General features: G+C 40.6%; 1 protein-coding gene across 5 annotated transcripts; it reads right to left on the bottom strand.

The window, feature by feature from the left end:
• Positions 1–1,353: 1,353 nt before the first annotated feature.
• PPP1R2 (protein phosphatase 1 regulatory inhibitor subunit 2) lies at positions 1,354–13,406 on the bottom strand. 5 transcript variants are annotated; one of them, XR_014895039.1, is made up of 6 exons: positions 13,262–13,403; positions 12,722–12,802; positions 12,297–12,403; positions 10,844–11,020; positions 4,328–4,732; positions 1,669–1,719 (listed from the first exon to the last, which is right to left on the bottom strand). XR_014895039.1 is itself a non-coding variant. In XM_085298662.1 (5 exons), exons 1-5 carry the CDS (start codon positions 13,342–13,344, stop codon positions 1,634–1,636), a joined length of 534 nt encoding a protein of 177 aa, XP_085154788.1. In that variant the 5' UTR covers positions 13,345–13,406; the 3' UTR covers positions 1,354–1,633. The 5 variants fall into 5 exon arrangements, 3 of the variants coding, with proteins under 3 accessions (XP_085154788.1, XP_085154790.1, XP_085154789.1); XR_014895038.1 differs by lacking the exon at positions 1,669–1,719 and having other exon boundaries at positions 2,873–4,427; positions 4,596–4,732; XM_085298662.1 differs by lacking the exon at positions 4,328–4,732 and having other exon boundaries at positions 1,354–1,719; positions 13,262–13,406.
• Between the last annotated feature and the right edge of the window lie 6,108 nt (positions 13,407–19,514).

Below are 19,514 nucleotides of genomic sequence, written 5' to 3'. Positions count from 1 at the left end.
CGGGGCGAGCCCGAGCCGGAGCCCGAGCCGGAGCCGGAGCGCAGCGCTGCCGCCGGGCGGGGCTAGGCGGGGGCGGGGCTCATGGCAGCGGCGCAGAGGGACGGCCGGGCCCAGCCGCGGGGCGGCGGCGGCGGCTGTAGCGCCGTGCCCACAGCCCCTCGGCCCCCTCCCGCGCCCGTTGCCAACTGACGGCTACGCCGACCAATGGGAAGCAAGGCACGGCGGGATCAGCCAACGAGGGGGCAGCATAGGCGGGGCTTCCTCAATCCGCTCTGGGGAAGGAAGAGTGACAACGAGCGCATCCAGTCACAGGATAAAGCAAGCATCCGGACCAATCGCGAAGGGCGAGGGGAGGGCGTACACTAAAACCGCCCAATAACCGGGCCACTCGGAGGAGGCAGCCAACCACCGAGCGCTCACGGACGTTTTCCCCGTCGTGCATCCGAGAGAGTGACACCGGCGCAACCAACCGAACAACGGCCGCTGGCCAAGCGCCAATCGGCGAGCTCTGTTGCCACGGCTGCCCGGAAGACCAATCCCAGCGCTCATAACCACGGAGAGGGGCCGCCCCCCCACTGCCATAGGCTGGCCCGCCTGTCGCTCGCGGCGCCGGCGGGAGACGCGGCGGCCCGTGCGCTCGCGTCAGGATGACGTTGCTCCGGGGTGGGCGGGGCAGGGCGCTCGGCCGTCGCGGTGGGTGGCCCTGTCGCGAGGGGCCCGCGCCGCTAGTGCGCCCTGTCGCGACAGGCCCGCGCTGCTAGTGCCTGTGCGTTCGTACGCGGGCCCTTCTCCGTTTGCCTCTTTTCCAGCTCGCGAGGGAATAAACAASTGTTAGTTGACCGTTAGTCAACAAGAGTAACTTTTTTTTAAAAAAAAATTGAAGTCTTCTGCCGCGGGCTGTCGCGACGCGATTTATTTAGCGGCAGCCAGCTGCRCAGCGTGGGGAGGCCGCCGAGCAAGGCGCGCAGGCAGTAAAGTACCTATTAAGAATATTTATAGAACAGGAAAAAAAACAGATGACGGTCAGCGGGCGACACGAAGCCCTTTGGGTGCCACGGCGCTTCGCTGGCCTCTGAGGAAACTCGACAKTTTGGGGCTGCAGGGCTCCCCTCGCCCCCGGCTGCTGAAACACGAAACCCGCCTGGCCAGTCAGGACACCTCCACAGCTGCTCCCTCTCCGCACGAGTCCTCCGGGCTAGCAGAAAGGGGTGAAGCCTGCAGCCATTTGTTACTTTGCTTAGTGGCGTTCCTCTTCCTGATGCGTCACGGAAAATAGAACAATCCTTCTAGGTAGAAATTTTACCTTTTTTATTATTATTATTATTTCTGCCACTGCTAAGGCAAAAGCATACAGGTGACAGTTCTGCATGATGCAGGAACAACTTTTAAATCCACCTTGAAGAAGTTATGGCTCTCAACTCTTATTTACTTTGAAGTTCTCGATGCTGGAAATAGTTCATACACTTTTTAAGTGTGTTACTTACCACAGATTCAAAGTTGTTTTTGAAGAAGAAAGTTCAATAGCAGATTTTTTTTCTATGGAAAGAATATCAAGCATGCCTTTGGGGGGTTTGTATGCAGCTTCTGCCTGAGAGTATTTTTTGAAGGCTTTTCAAACAGCAGAACAGCTGCATCACAGATACAGCAAAAAATACCCAGCTGGTCCCATCCCCCTCTTTGAAATGAAGGATTGCAGACCTTTATTCCTGATCCCTGATCCTTTAAGAGAAAACAGTGAGAAAAACAGCTTTAACAATTTTTGGCACTTCTTACTGTTCCCAGCTGGAAAAAAAAAAAAAACACACACACACACAAAGAAAAAGTTGCATCAGCCCTCATTGCAAATTATCAAAGGCAGGGACAGAGTACAAATCACTAACTCAAGTTAATTGTGGCAAAGACAACACGACATCATGCCAAGTCAGGGCCAAATCCCACAGTTGCAAAGCTGATGCTGTTCGCTCGTCACCCCGCGCACCTGGGGCAGCTGCAACCCAACTCCACACAGACCCGCRCTCCCACTGCTGAGCAGCCTGGGACAGCACTCCTCTTCATGCCATCAGTCACCCTGCATGTCACCTGTTTATTTTTTATCCCCTTCTATTTGTAGACCTTCTCTCTCCCCCAATTTCTTTTTGGTCTCAAGGGGAGAGACTGCACATAAGGCTTCTCTCCTGGAAAACAGCTCAAATGCCTGCTCTAACTATACTACCTTAACTTTTATTAGTGTCCTTTCACAGAAACCATTTGAAGCTTTTTGATTTACTCACCTGTGGTTCAGGAGTTTTTTAATTGTGAAATGTCAGATCCAATTCAATATGAAATGACTATGTTTTCATAAGCTGTCTCTTCATGTAGGAAACGTAGCAGGTTAAGAAATCTTTGTATTATCTAGGCTGCATTTACATTGTGAAATCCACTTTCCAATTTAACTGTGCAATTTAGAGAGCCCAGCTCTTTCTGAATACAATATTGCTTCTTCAGGAATAGTTGGTGTTAGTCACTTTTTATTACTCAATTCAAGTGAGTGATTACCTCAATGCTGACCATGTAATTAAAACACCAGAGCCATGCTTTAATCCTACAACACACACAGTAATTACTATGAAAAGCACAACCTCCTTCTGTGCAAGTGCTGTTTTAAATTCTTCACTGAGGTTCCCAGATCTGTTCTCGTGTTTCAGTGGTCTGACAATACGCRAAATTTGAAAATGCCTACAAACTAAAGTACACCAAACTTGCACTGAAATATTCAAGAGACCTTCCTCCTTTGCAGTGATGAGGAAACTGCAATATTGGTTTAAATACTCATTAAATAAGCCCACCTGCAAACATTATAAGAGCTGACAGTTTTTTAAAAAAATCTGCTAAAGTCAATCCAATACATCTATTAGTGCCAAAAGCAGTAATGAAGGGAACAGTTTTATTTACTTTGTGACACTTGATACTGATTTCAAACAAAATAAGTATATTTGTGAGACTGTATCATAATAAATACCACAAAAAGCATATAATAGAAATTGCTCTGGGAAGATTATATAACTCCAATATGAGGGCTAGAGAGCTGTAAAAAATACATACAGTTTCTCTGAACTAGGTACCATCCAGTGTGATGAAGTTAAAAAAAAAATAAACAAACGACAATTAACACTGTTATTGGTGAGCGATCATCCAACTGGGAGCACACTGAAAGTATTTCCTCTAAATAGGATACTTCCTAAGGAGTAAAATAAACCTGTGTGAAAAGCCTCACAGTTAGGATGCTCTGGGGCTCAATTTCCACATTATTTGGGGGGAGGGGGAAAGAAGGAAAGGTTTTCTGTTTCTTCTTTACACCACTCATTGCTGTACAACTGAGCCTCTACCAAATGCACCACAGTATTAAAACCTCCATCAAGCTAAATCCCTATCAAATGTAAAAAGAGGAAGGGCATTTCTTCTCTTTTGCCCCCATTCAACAGGGAACTATAGTTAGTATTTCCAAAATACAAGTCAGATATCCCTCTGTAATAAAAATTGTACAGAGTAGCTAAGTTTACTTTGCAGTAACTACAGGTATTTTAACCTCTAAAATGCATGAAGGTGTAAAAGGCTGGATAAAATCAAGTAATCAGCCTCTCAATTAAATGAAGCTTTAGGTACAGAAGCAGCAGGTAGATTAGGTTGCAATCCAGATGAGTGAGATGAAGCAGAAGGATAAACCGTATTTTTGTTTTCACTGAAAAAAAGTGAAAAGGGCTATAGAAGCTTTAATAAAGCCCATAACTAAAATCAACATAAGTTATAACAAAATGGTATATGACTAAAACTTGGGGATTGGTGACACAGCAAAGGGGAAATCACCCAAACATCTGATGAAGGGACAAATGATCTGAATGAATCAGAACAATGACACTGAGTCTCATTCAAAACCAACTTCATGCATTTGCATGTACTGTACCTCTCCCACAGCTACAGCCTGATTTCATCCAGGATTTTGGAAATCACTACTGGAAAGGTCTTTACTGAAACACAGCAAAGGTTTTGTTTGTTAAGCACTATGCTTCGCAAGCACTGGAGGGTGCAAAGCACCCTCATTGAGCACAAAGTGAAAATGAGGTCATGGAGGATCAGGATAAGGAAGAAGAGGGGGAAGGAGGATTTTTGCTCAGTAAGAGCTGCTGCTGATGGTTTGTGCCCCAATTTTGGGTACAGCCACTGGCTGACCTCATCACTAAGAGCAAGAAGACATCTGTATTACTCATCCACATCCGTCAAAATTTTAACACATTTGTATTCCAATCTGAAAGTCACACTTAAGTGATACTAATTGCTCAGTAGGACTTACTGCTCCGGCCGAAGCAGAGAGGGCCATCGTTCAGCCAATCGGAAAAACAGGTCAGTCTGCACACAGCCGTGCAGACACAGCAGCAGTCTGAGCACTGCAACTAACATATACAGAATATAAACTTTAGATTTTGAAATCCTGTATTTGTGAGCCAAACTTAAAGCTACAATAAATGACTTTGGAAGTCAGAAGTGTTAAAATGCTCACTCTTAGCCCTGCTTATTCTATAGAAATTACCATGTTTGATACAATAAGAAACAGCACTCACTATTACTGAAAAGGTAGCATCACCACACTGGATTGAATCAAGAGTTCAACTCTTTCTTGTGAAAAGATGCTCTTAGGTCTGATTCAGGTCTTTAGAATCTAGACTAAATATCCCACAGCTGGCAATCCTGTTACCTGCTAAGGAGAAAAGAGATTTAGGAAAGGCACACACCACTACACCTACTTACCACAGTTCATATGAACATCTTTGGCAATATATTCATTCTAATGGATTATTCCTGCAGAACATCTTTCAATGACTGCGTGTCACTGCTTTACTCATTCTCAATGTGTTCTGAGATTTCACGAAAGCTCACGCTTGAGAACACAGATAACTAAAATAACTTTCATTCCTTTATTCAAACTTCACATATACAGTGGACAAAAAGACATTTTAAAATAGTTCCATATAGTTATATGGATTTTTGCAACATATCAAATTCGGATCAAAATTAAGATAAACAATGTATTCCATAAACAAGCTAAAGCTTAAGTGTATACTTCATTTGTGTAATAAAAACCAAGAACTATTTTGAATACTATAACATTCACCAGTCAAAATCCATTGAGTGGGAAGTTTTTACAGTAATTTGGAGGTTCAAAAATCCCTCTTTACAGGAGCTATCCAACTATATTGTAAACAGCATTTGAATTAGGCAGTCTTCTATCCTTCCAAACAAACTTTGTTTGCAAAAGCAGCTGCTGCAAGTTACATTGGATTCAGAAAGATTTAGACCAGTGGTATTCAGTATAGAGGGTACAAACACCAAGAGGGTATAAGATCATCAGCAGTTAAATTTTATATAAAGAGCAGACAGAGCTTAAATCCCTCCTGTCTCCACAGTCCTGATGTGGATTTCCTCCTAAATAGGTGGTTTACTTCAGGTAAGTATTTACTTTTCATGCAACTGGAAAAGTCCAGAAGTTTAGGACAAGAGCAAGAAGAGTGACAGTTGATGTGGTTTTAAAAAGATAAGTTGGAGGGAACTTCCATGTTCTCAAGATAAACCAAGAGAGCTCCAAAAAATCAAGTCCCAATGGAAAAGATAGATGACAGTTAAACACAAAGTTCAAGTTAGCGCATTTCCAGTGTAAAAACATCCTTCCACCAGAAGTTAGTACTGCCTTAGTCAGAAACTAGTAATTGATTCCAAACACAGCTCTTAAAAATAATACAGCTCTTCTTCTAGAGACTGGGAAAATACAGGTAATAACATACTGAAATCTAGATTAACCAGTCAAAATTCTACARAAAAAGTTGTAAAACTTAAATAATCCCTTTTTAAACTGCTTAACACATCTGATAAATAGCGTGCATGTCAATCCAATGTATGCTGTACCGTTTGGCTCTTGAATTCCAAACCCTTTCATAGGAGATACCACACCTAGAACATTGTCAAATAAATAGTGAAAAAAACAAAGATACTGTCTTGTGTTTCAAAGCATGAAGAGCAACAGTACATGACGCAAGATAATCAGCGTTATACATACAGGGAATGCCATTCTGGTTGAACAGATGATAAAGCAGTATTCTCCATGAAATACTAGGCACRAGAATAAATCAATTAGACAGTTTTTTCTGCCTAATGAACAAGTCTAAAATTAACATTCTTGGCAATACAACATTGTAACTGATATGCTTCTTGATATTTACGAGCCATAATTGCAAAAGATCATGAAGCAGTGTTTATATTTGTCTTTGACAAGCAGTTACAGTTCTGGACAGATTTCTTCTATGCTGTGCGCTCTACTTCCCAGCTGGTCACTAGTAGTATGTGCTGCATAAGAAAGATTACAAGAATAGATAACTATTCATGCTCATTGAGTAATTAAAAAAAAAAGAAAAAAGAAAAAGAAAAAAAAAAAAGCCACACTGCTGAAATCATCTTTTTCCCCGCAGGTAATGTTTGTCAACCGAAAAGTATGTCCCATCTTTGCAGCTTACATATGCTGTTAGTCCAAGAGTGCAGTAACCTCCAAAATAGTTATTTCACCCTCACATTCTGAAGCTACTGTTTTGCATATCACAGCAGCACTGAATGTTGGCCACCCCTCTACGTGGGAGCTATTAGCCCAAGTGTTACAGATACCAATATGCAAAAYTAACATATGAAGTTCCTGTAAACACAAGGTCTTCAGGTCAAATTTCAATTCCAGATGAGATATTTTAAACCAAACCAAGCTAATAAATGGAGCAGTCTGTTATGCTGTTCAAGAAATCATTAAAGTCACTGATTTGAACCAAAGATCTTATGCACTACATGGCAGAAAGTAATAAAGAGAAGGTTCCTTCTCAGAGCTTTTGTTATGAAAAAGCCAACCCTAATTCTGCTTTAGAAGAGAAATATACTTGGTGGCATAAAGCAAAGACCAGAGAAAGACAAGTCCAGATGATCATCTTTTCTTTAAAAAAAAAAAAAAAAAAAAAAAAGCCAGTGGCTGGTTAGGCTTGGGCATGACTTAGTCACATGTGCCGTTTAATAAGTGAATAGTATAACTGACAAGCAAAACCAATTTGTGTATGCTCCTGGCCATCTCACTTAAGTCATCTTTATGAGGATGCTGACTATGGTTTAAGAAAACACAATGCATTCTGTATCTGCCAAAGGCCAAAAGAGCACACCCAGTCAGCTGACAGCTAAGCTGATCACAGTATCTGAGTAGGGTTATCACAGCAGTGAATAGCTAAACACACCATAAGCTGAGGACAAAAGTTTTACTGCTTGTCAATGGGCTTGCTACAGAGCACACCCTCATCTCTTCTGCGGAAATAAGCTTTTGTACAGCAGAAGTAAAATCAAGTCTGCACTGAAGTCCTCATTCTTAAATCAACCCGTATCAGGAGTCTTTCTTTCACTGATCTCAGAGCATTTTTAAAGGAAAAGTGTAGAAAGGGATGATGGTCACTATTTTGCTGGCAAAGTCTACCACATTGTTCCTGGAGYCATAAATCGGGTGTAGCCAGAGAATTTCCAAAGAGGCCAAAGTAAACAATCCCAGTGCAGCCTATTGCAACTTTAACATAGTTCTTTTCCTCCAGAAAGCTTTGCTGGTAGTATCTGTACGCACAGATATGGGACACCTACTTGAGGCAAGGAAGGAATGATCCATCCACTGAAAAAGCTTGCTAGCCCAGGATGAAAGTAGGGGGAAAGACATACAGTTCTCAYCATTACTGACTGGACTGGCCATCTTCATTTCAATCAGCAAGAAATCTCAGTCTGTAACCAAGAAGGGCAACTTATATTAGCAGTCTTGGTGGTACCTGACAGAAGCCTTCTTAAAAACCTACCCTAAGACATCAGCCCCTTTCTCAGCAGAGACATAACAAGAAGGATTTGCAGAAATCAGGAGAACTGCTAGTTTTATGCAAACAAACAAAAAAACTCAGGCAGGATTAGATGGTGGAAAGGAGTATCTGGCAAGACAAGCTCAGAACCTTTAAGGGATCTTCATGGACAGACAAATTCCAAATGACAAGAGGCTCTCAAATCACCTGAATAACAATCTAGGAGCCAGTAGAACCCCAAATTCACAACAGACTACCAAGAAACCACTCTTGGGTCACAGATTTACCTGGAATGATCATCACTACTATAAAAAAGGCACATTATTGCAGTGGAAGAAATAGACCCTGCTGCCAGTTCTTTCTTATGTAAATTTACACCCAGTCCAAGACCTAATATGAGTGGTAGCCACATCACCAAATGATTTCCACAACTTCAAAAGAATTGAAGTCAAATGAAAGAAATAATTAAAATGTATCTACAAAACATCACACAGAAAAAGGCAGACATTTCCATTGTTGTTAAAAAGAAAGTATCAGAGCTGTTAGRCAGTTTAATAGACTGAAGCCAAAATAAGCCCTCACAGGTGTGATATCCTGCATAATCAGGTAACTTCACCCAATACATTGAGTAAAGAAAACTCTCYCGCTCTGCTCTAAAAAAAACACAGTAAAATACAATGATTTGCAGCTGAAGAGCACTTTGAAGGACATCCAGATGAGCAATCTTTCCACATAGTTTCAGAATGATCAAAAAGCATCCTGATATGCTCACAGTCCTAAAGGGAGAAACTTAGGAACAAGAATATTAACTGTATTTTGATCCACTTCCATAAAGGAAAAAAACAGATTGAAATAGTAATTAAATCCAATTGCCTAGTATAGCCAAAAACAGAGATTAGCAAAGAATCTAAGAAAGTTTTAAAACCAGCTATTTTTAAAAGAGCTCTGTGGCTCAAAAAAAACATTTAATTAACATTTACAAGAAAGGAGCCCTCARAATAAAGACAAGAGAATGCTCAAGACAGATCATCTCCACAAAGGTTATTTCAGTAAAACCTTGGCATTACTTCAGCAGGGCTAAAGTATATGAACATTTATCAGTCTCAGTGTAGGAAATATTTTAAAATATGGGCAATGATGAAAGACATGGAGCTGATGTTTATTAACACAATTTTGACTAGATTCCATCATCTTTTCACCCTAGAGTCACACACAATCAGTTTGGAGGCCATTTAATTCATGAGCCATTGCAGAAGTGAGACCGCTATTTAACCTCTGAGGAGCTGATCAAGTACACAGATCAAAAATTAAGAGAGAATAAAACACTAAGTTTTGTTAAGCAGAGTGATATAAAACAAAAATGGAAAATTGAGAAATATGTGAAAATATACAGAAATAGTGTTTCTGTAAGCCATAGAGTGAACCAGGTAGAGTTAATGGGTTGATAAACTGGCAGTTACATTTATGGAGTCTATCAGCCATAAGCAGTCTAAAACTGGTAATTACCATTGGTGGCTCAGAAGCKGGGTTATGAAGCAAGGTGGAATGGACTTCAACAATAGAGATGGAAAAATGCTGCAAAGGTGTGCCTTTTTCCACTGGAGAATGCAGCTGGGGAACGGAGTTACCTCCCTGTTTTACAGCAGAGTGCAGAAAGATGGCAGCTTCAGGCCATGTAGAAAGGTCATAAGGATGCTACTGGAGCCCTCCTTTCCCCTGGAGAGTGAAGTTCTAGTAAATAGCCATTGCAAGGCATATTCTAAGGAAGTCAACCAACTAATGGGTCTCAGACATATACCAAACGACCCTTCAGCAATTATGAGGGCATTAGGCCTCTTATAATAAATAGTAGAACTAAAATGTGCAATCGACAGATTTTTTTTAAAAAAAAATCCAACTTTGCAAGTCACCTTATTATACAGATTTTAAACTCATTTTAGAACAGTTCTTAGTTCACACTGTTGCAAAAAGCAAATGTGAACCAATTTAAACCCGTGCAGCATCTTCCCAAGTCTGCAGACTGTGCTAATGTCTCACAACTTTGCCAAGCAACAGAAGAATGAGGCTTACAAACTTTAACATTCATTGCCACTAGTCTCACGAGCAGAGATGTCCATTTCTTCATGCTAAGAGCTTGTTCAGAGTGCTGTTACACATATAGGTAGTAACTAAAAAACTGTAGTTATTCACCAGAAGGCCTCCACAAATTCAGAGACTGCTTTTATTACATAGTCTACAATTTTCACTCACAGTGAAGCTTAGGGACAGAAGAGAAGGTGTCAGCCTCTAGCTATCAAATTAATATCAAGAGACAGCTCTGAAGCAGGTTCTAGAAACAGTTCCCAGCTACAAGTCCCAGATTTCTTAGCTTTCTTAGTTTCCCAGCCAAGAGGAAGGCTGAGCTGCTTATCCCATAGTACAAAAGTGTGTTACTGCTTAAGCACAAGCACATACTGACGTCCTAACATCATAGTTTTAAGTTACAGTAAGATATACAGTAATTCTTATGAAAACAAGGATCCTATTCTCAACAGGGAAGAAGCAGTCATGCTAGTCTCGCACTGATCACTAAAGCATGGTTTGGGAGCAGAATGGAAAGTGAACCCATAAGGCTCTCCCATGAGGCCACACCTTGAAAAATTCTGTATAAGACACTCTTCCTCTAAAAATAATGCTTTCAGCTTCAGTACCAAGAGTCAGTTATGCTGTGGAAATAGYACTGTCCTCAAGCAGGAGTGCTTGCTTTTCTGTTGTGCCACAACAATAAAAAAAAGCCCTCATCCTTAATATTTTTAGTAGCATTCTACAAATCTATCAAGACAGCACACAATATTACACATTAAGCATTACATACATAATTTCCCTTTTCTAYTCATTCTTACACTTAAGTCTATTGATTTTCCAATAGCTGAAAAGACTATCAATACTTAAATATGCTTTTTGATTAATCAGCAGCTCACCATGTTCAGTTGCTTCCGTGTTCATTGTTTCTACATCTGCAGCATCATGCATCTCTTCATCTTCATCCTCATCATCTTCACTATGTAGTTCTTTCGCAATAAGCTGTCTTGCCAGTTTGATATTTCGCCCTTCATTRTAGTGCATCTTTCTCTTCATTTCAAACTGTTTCTTCTTTTCTGTGGACAAAGAAATCTAAATACTGAATTGATATTTTAATCAGCTTATTTTCTCTTCAGAGACACATGAGCATTAACTACTTCCCAGGTSAGTTTCACTCCCACTTTAAAAATATTCTTTACACCATCAGCCAACACTTGAATTTGCAGCACGTTCTTCAAGCAGTGAAATTTCTATCAAACAAGTCTGACTTAAAAGGCCTAACAGTTAACGCACTGAAGTGGCTAGAGTGCTATTAAAGAACCTATCTGCAAGTGAGAGCAAGTCTGATCAAGAAAAGCATCTAGGAACCATGCAAGAAATTCCAAAGTTACACAAGTCTCATTTTAAGCAAACTTATGGGTAAATGAGACATCACTGGTATGCTAGAAAATGAACTTCTGCAGATATCTAAATCGACTATTGGCTAATTACCAAAGGCCAATTATCTGAGATGCATTTACTAAGCATGGAAGAAAATATTTTCCACTTTCCCCATGGCTTGMAGCCTAACTTTTCTCTATATATCCAACATTCCCATAACAGGTCTGGCAGTAACTCACTTTAATCAAATTAAACTCTGCTTCTTGGCAGCCCCAACACTGTTTTTGTCTTCCTCACCAGAATTGTAAGATTAGACGCTCAAAGCTGATGAATGGGGCTAGGAAATATGAGAAGCAACAGCTAGATAACACAAGCTTGAAACCTTAGAAGTATTATTGTTCAACTGTATCCTCAAAATGTTCTAGCCCAAGCTAAGGCAGAATAGCATCTCTGCTGAAGACGCATGAGTCAATTTGTTTTGGAATATTTATAGTTTTCTTGCTAGATCCATCTACCAGTTGATTTGAAGCTAACATAAAAACAAAAAGCATCTATTTATTTCTAAGCAATTAGTAGTGCTTTAATTGCAGTAGTACTCATTAAATCCTTAATTCTACCTGAAATGTGGCCCTATTAAGGAATACTCCCTCATCCCCAAAACAAAAAAGCCCCTCCTGTAAGAACTCCTGGTTTCTTAAAAGGAATTTACACACCTTAAGCTTGTATACAAGGGGTCATCCAGCAGCAGCAAGCTTCCTCTTTATATGTAGATCCCAAACCAAACAGTCCTGACTGAACAGCCAGTGATACTTATTTCTAATCYTAACTTACCTCCAGTTAGGAGGAAACTAAGGAAAGGTGAAGTATCTCCACTTTTAAATGACAACACCTTTATACTAGCTATTACCTTTCCTTTCCAAGTAGTTCTCCCAAAAAGCTAAAACTACTTGGGGGGGGGGGAATTATGCCTACCTCGTTCTTCAGGTGTTAATTCTTCATCATCATCTTCCTCCTCCTCACTGCTTTCCTCCTGCTTTGCTAGGATCTTAGGTCCCTTACCTTCAGCTGCAGCTGCTAGTCTACATAAAACATGTAATAGAAAACACTGAAGAAGCAAGCCAGCTTTCACAATCTAAAATACATAAATTTCAGAATACTCATACAGACTGCTTTATCCAGTATTTTTGTATTTTTGCCACATTTATGTGTACTAACATTCTGCAAAAGACCATTTTCATTCCAGTGGCACTATTAAGCACAGAAAATTACTTTGTTTAACTGCAGTTAGCAAAAGTCTGACTTCTAAGAACAGCAACATCTTYCCATCCAAAAAGCAACTACTTCTACAAAGATAAAATTATCTCAACGTTAAGTCTGTTTTCTATAGCAATACTTACTTTTTAGTCAACACATCTGCTTTTAAGGGCTCATTTGATTCTGAATCACTCACTGCATCCTCATCATCTTCTCCTACCATGCTTCAAAGGCAAACAAAGAGTAGCTGTAATCAGTAACTTGCTGCTCAAAATTTAATTGATAAAACAATCCAAATCTTACAACATTCAATTAAAAGGCTTGTTTATTACTTGAAGAGTTTTCTAAATCTAATTTAAATATTTAAGAGTTACAGCTTTACATTTATATAAATGAGAGATATCACCTGAAAACCAATACAATTCAGATTTACTTATTCCATTAATAATCTAAGGCCTAATACACATAGATCTTATCATCCTTTTTGGCAGTACTGCTTGATAACTGTAAGATTTATTTAGCAGCTTTGTGAACACATATATCCAGTAGGATTGCATAGTCTGTCAGCTATAGTTTTAGTAAATATTGCATCATCCAAAAGGCCATGTTTGCTGCAAAACTACTASTATATTGCCTAGTATCAAAGATTAAAGTTATTTAGGACAGCTGTTTGGCAAGCCTACCTGTGATAAGGAGTACTTGGCTCATCTATTTTCATCAAACCATAATCTTTGCCTGCTGGATGGTATGTAGCGATGATGTTCATTTCATCCCACTTCTGGGATTTTTTACTGAAATCAGAAAGCCAAATTAATTGTCTTGTAGTCTAAATGTTCCTTTCCTATGGTCAAACAGAAGAAATCATGTTTAGAACATTCTGTTTTTGCATAGAATGTAGTGGAGGGCAAAAGATATTGTTATGACACACAGGTATGTTCAAAGTGTAAATATGATTATTAAACACYGAGTCACAACAAATGGGTGCAACTTTACAACTCCTTCCCTAACAAATCATGATAGCTAAACGAATTCATGGTTTTATAAATACATTCAAATACACACATGCACATATTTTCCCCCACCCCAAGAGACTACCAGTCCTGTTCAATCACTGTCCCATTAACTGTCTGCTCTTGTTACAAGTCACTGGCAAATTAATCTTGCTCTTGCTACAACTCACAACACTTCTACAAAACCAAGTAACTTCCCCCAACCTCTGCTCAGTCAGCTGCTATGATTATTAGTGAAACTGTTGCACAAACAACACCAACTAACAAATAATTCCTGCACTAAAACATGTACCACTAAACTTCTGTTCTTTAATACTGCTTTTATCACTCTAATCTGGAATCATAAAATGAGACCACTGCTGTTATTAAGCCACAGTTTCATACCTTACAGAGACATCCAGCAGAAATCATGCATTATTTAGAATTTCCTTGATTAATTAGAGAATGTACCATTTTATGTATGTGTGCATATATACACACATATTTTATGCATATAGGCAGAAACAAAAATATGCAGAGCAAAATATGCAAGCCACAAAGCAAGCAACTGCCCTGGTCTTTCCCTTAGACTAATCCACAAAATCTAGAATATTAAATTCCACCATTTAATATTAGCTTCTCTGCTAACATATGCCTGAAATATTTTAAGTTACGATTTAAGGAAGAAAATGTTACAAAATGTTACATAGTTTTAGTTTTGGTGAGGTATTTCGGTTAAATTTAACTGCTCTTAAACACAAACTGTTCTAACAACAAGTTACCAATTCTGAAGATACTCAATCTCAGTAACACAAATTCTTGTAAGCAGAACACTATCCGTAAAACAGAGACMCTGATCAAAATTCTCAGCATAAACTAAATCCTACATTTATGGAGAGTACCACATATAATGCAATGGAAAAATTGTTAAAGATAAAAAATATAGAAGCGGAATTTACATGGAGTTCTATATACTACAAATCTATAATGCATACRAGTAAGTGAACTCAGTCACCTTACCATATACTAAGCCAGGCCAAATCCTCATGTTTGAGGTTTCACATCTATTTAACCATTTTGTTCAATTTGCAACACAAGGATTACAATCTGAATGGACAAAACATCAGCCAGATTGACTGCTCCGATATGTTTGGCAGGGTGGAGAGTCACAAGCTTGATGATGACAAAGCAAGAACTCCAGGTCTAGAAATATCAGCTATTYGTATCACCTACTTGGCAGTCTAAATTCACAAATTAAACATCAGCCAAACATCTGCTTCAAGTTTATCTATGACTAACATGAGATGATAATGTGGTTCCATATTGAGTACCTGAGAATTTTACTGGTCACAGCAGTATGTGGACTGTCCATACCAGGACAGTGGTATGCAATCCCTATAATAGAGGGAGAGCTTAGTTTAAGRGGAAATAAAACAGATGGGAGAAAACTCCTAATACATGCCTCTGTGCTCACTGGAATTGCCTCCGAGTGCAGCTTCACAGCAGCACTCAGTATAAAATCAAGGCTCCTGCCTGCCCATGTGATCTCACTGCCTCCTTTCCGCCAGCACTCATACACTGATTCAAGAGAAAGTTAACCTTTTTTTTTTTAGGGTTGTTTTCTGCTTGTTCACTGTCTGGCTGCACAAGCACAGGCAAAAACGTAAGAGAAATATTGTACCAAGTAGCCTTCCCCTCCCACCCACTCACTCACCCCCCCCATACACACACACAAAAAAAAAACAAAGTAATTTTTTGTAAGACTGATTTTCTGCTAGTTTTAGACTCCTGAACTGGCTCACAGCAGAATCCGACAAGCACCAGTGCCTGTGCTGCGGAGGCAGCAGGAACAGAAAGCAGACAATGTCATAGGCTACCTGCTTGTGCCTTCATATAAAAATAAACAGTCTTCAAATAGAGGGAAGGCTGGAGTTTCTAGCCGAGGCTGGAGAGGAGTATCAGAACAATAACTGTGAATTGGGAGTCAAATAACCTAAATGAGGGAATGGGAGAGAAAACGAGGACCTAAAAAAATCAGGTCTGAACTCAGAATCTCATTTGATGTGTTGCTCCAAGACTGAACTTGAAATGCRCCTGACTGGCAAAGGCCAAAAACTAGTCTTCATTCTTGCAATTCCAACGAAAACTGGACCCTGCAGGAGATGGTGACCYGTTTGCTTCTGCTTGCAACTAATGCTTAGGTTACGGTGCAAGGGAAATCTTCCCATACTCCACACAGTCTACTAAGCACAGCAGGAGAGCTGTGATAATGGGAYCCATTCCACAAGACCAAAAGGAACAAAATTACCAGAAATGGATCAGCAGCTGGATTTCTAAAGACAGGACAAAGACTCATGAAGCCTCCCAACTACAGGCAAACTGACTGCATTTATTCATGGCAAGGAGCCACAAGAATTGACTTCAGGGGACTCAGGCATGTATCCAATAAAAACCAAGACCACGGACTACAAAAGCAAAAAGGCTCTAACAAGGATTCCTATTTTTTTTTTCCTACAACTCATTTGCTGCATTTATGCCCCCCTTTTTTTTTTTTTTTTTGCTTTGTTTGCTCAAACAGCCTAAACCATACCATGAAAAAAAGACTCCAAAGAAAATCTGTGCATACATTTTCCTGAGCTTGAAATCAGGCCACTTGTGCATTTGGGACAATGGCAGACAATTCCACTGGTTTGGTTGCCTGAGGGGGACAATTCACTACTATCCTGCAGCAAAGGGGCAGAAAAACAAAGCCTGCTGGAGAACAGGACTGAGCACTCTAGTGCAAAGGGAAAGAGCCAGATCAGTTCCTGGGTCAACAGCAGCAAGAACAATTCCCAGACACCTCAGTGCTGAGAAAAGCACCCTAGACAGCAAAGACCCAGACGAGAAAAGTGTATTTTAGTTGTCTAGAACTAGTACTGGTGTTGAAATATACCTGTATGAGACATCAGTATCTTGTTTGCCTTCTCCCTTTGTACTTTACTAACTCAGCATGCTACCTTCACTGTCACAGACCAGCACAAATCTAGACAGCTCTAACCACCCTAAAACTAGAATCGGTAAAAGCAAGGACAGAAAGAAGGTAACTGCTTCAGCCTCTGAAGTTTAAACTGCCTTTGTTCACAACTCAATACTTAGCAATAATATTGGCAACCTCAGAAAATCTTTTTGGCATACACTAGACTCRAAATTAGACACTCTACAGACTGCAATTCAGGAATTTATAAGTGCAAGATTTTCATGGCGTTTTTTAGTACTCATTTYTTTTAACTTACATACCAACATTAAAAGCCTTGGCCGTGGAACACCTTCCAAAAAAATAAATAGATAAATAAAATTCACCTAGGAAAAGGTTATCATCAGTGGTAAACAGAAAAAGATGTCATTTYACCCCTGGGTGTAAAATGTCTTCACATGAGGGTGACTAACTGCTCTAAAAAAACCCACACCTTCCTTGATTGTCTCTAATTTAGCATGCTTAGGCACGCCAGAGCAGCATAAAATTAATGATACAAGTTTAGGATAATCACAGGAAAATGCTTCCTGACATCGCTTCAGATATAAAATATGAACTCTAATCTTCCTTAGTAAAATCAGATTTGAAAAGTGAAAAATGCCAAAAGCATTCACCTGCTCTCATTTTAAAATGTTTAAATAATTGTTTGCTTTGAGATTACACCTTGATAGGTCAGAAGCCCCCGCAGCAGTACTCCAAGAAATGCTGCTCTCCTGCCCCACTTGCTCCCACCACAGCAGACCCTGCTCTTGTTTGTCCCAACAAAGCTGTGTGCAGGACTGCACTGCAAAACAGGTCAAGGAACTGGATTCAGCTAAATACACACARACACACACTTAGTTACTTGGTAAAATGCTAGACCAGAGCCTTCGCAGGCTCTTACCAGATCTGTAAGGCAAGTCATACTGCACACCGATCATGCCATGAACATATCTACCATTAAACTATGATGTAGCTCTCAGGGTGCCATCCTAGTGGTGTCCTGGTTTCACATGCTTTGCTCTTGCATCACTCCTTCATTAAGGAAGTTTTCCAAAGATTTTAACCACCACTAGCAACAGCGCAGGTCAACAATGATGTAAACACACGAGCGCTATACTGAACAGGGTGTTTTAAAAGAAGAGAGCTGACACAATGAGTTCCTTCATCTGCAGCTATGAATTTCAGTATTAGGACTAAGCAGAGGCTGTTAATAGAAGCACACCTAATAAACAGATTCCTTAGTTTATAAACTAATTTTTCTTAAAAGAAAAATCACAGCTGTACCATTTGTCATTCTTTTAAATAAAAATAATGATTTTGCTAYAGTCAGAAATAACACAGATTTAATCAAGCTTCCATAGTTGGCAACCAAAAATAACATCTGCACACAAGCTAGTTTTAAAAAAATCCTATACTGTTCTTTCCAGGAAAGCTTYCAGCACAATCTGCCAGGTTTAGCCAATATCCTTTAGCTTGCAAGGCAATTTCTGAATTAATCTAATGACGCATTTACTGACTTGCATTGGCAGACAGGAAATAGGAACTGGATTCCTGCCCATTTAACTGCATCACAAGAAATTATTGTATCCTACATCCAGCTATACTATATATATAATCATTTTACAAGATGGTATAAAGAGACTAGAGAATAYTAAGCTACTAACAACCAGTTTAACTAGAGATCAGGTGTGGCGGAAAACAGAAAGATAGTAACAACATTCATGTAACATATTGCCACTGACATTCACGTCTTTCAAAAACATTATCTCATTCCTTCAGTTGCATTAACTTCTCCCTGGAAAGCTAGAACATTCAATACAGGCAATATCACAAATAAAAACCTTTTAGTCTTAACTCTGATAGATGGGAACCATATTCATGACTTAACTAGGCCAAGTGGAAGAAGGAACACTATCAAATAAACATGCAAACTTTGTTTATTATATTATACCTCTTCTTTCAATACTGAGTGAGGTCCCAAATGAACAACACTGCCAAGAGCAGTTTTATAAACAGGGAGTTCAGGTCTAGCCCTCGTCATCATAACACTATGGAATCTCAGCACTACAGTAGGCAGCAGGTACCTGGTGATAATGTCGGCACTAACGCAGGAATTTGTACATGTCAAGGACAGCTAAAGATCACTTCTTTTGTATTTGGACCAACTCTGAGTGTTACAATTAAACTAAGATTTTCTCATCATTAAAAGCACAAGTCACTTCATCAGTGCATCTTCACAAGTGTGAGATCTTCAGAGGTGAATCTTGGAGAACCAAGCACAGATCCTACTTATGCTTCAGTCTAGCACAAGTCTTCTCCCCACAGACTCCTGCTCAGGAAGTGAGCAGGTTTCCCATAGCAAACTATATTTTCCCAAACTGTATCTTATCTTTCTAGCAACTGTAAAACCTTCCCATTTRTCAACTGCCTTTTTGGAAAAGCTTTTAAAGGTAATTTTACTTCTGTCAGTGTTCCCTGAACAGCGAAGAACCACATTAGCTCCTTTAGCTGCCACACTGGGCAGCCAGGTCACCCTCTCGGTAACACCAGCTGCGACCAGAGGAGCTGTGCCCTGCTTCCCGCAGCGCTCGCTCTCACCCACAGCCCTTACCGTCCACCGCCTTCTTACCACAGACCCGTGTTTCAAACCGCGCGCCACCCCCCCACGCGCGGCGAGGCCTTGGCCTCCCACACACGGGGTTTTTCCCGGGGAGCTCCTGGCCGCAGGCGCGCAGGCTTTCCGCGGCCTGCTGACACGCGCGCAGCGCGGCCTCCCGGCGGCGTGCTGAGCCAAGCGGCCCGCGGCAGCCGCTTGCCCAGGCCGCCTCTGACCCACCGAGCGCGGCGGAGGGGGGAGGCCGCCCCAGCCCGCTCCCCCTCCCCCGCGCCGCTCCCCAAGCCCCTCCCGCGGCGGCCGTGCGGCAGCAGAGCGGGCCTCGGCAGGGCCCG

This window comes from Rhea americana, unplaced genomic scaffold (assembly GCF_003343005.1).
Source record: "Rhea americana isolate MKP2758 unplaced genomic scaffold, rheAme1 scaffold_14, whole genome shotgun sequence".
NCBI classification, from domain to species: Eukaryota; Metazoa; Chordata; class Aves; order Rheiformes; family Rheidae; genus Rhea; species Rhea americana.
Note: the sequence above shows the minus strand (reverse complement) of the source record. Positions and strands in the feature narration are given on the sequence as shown.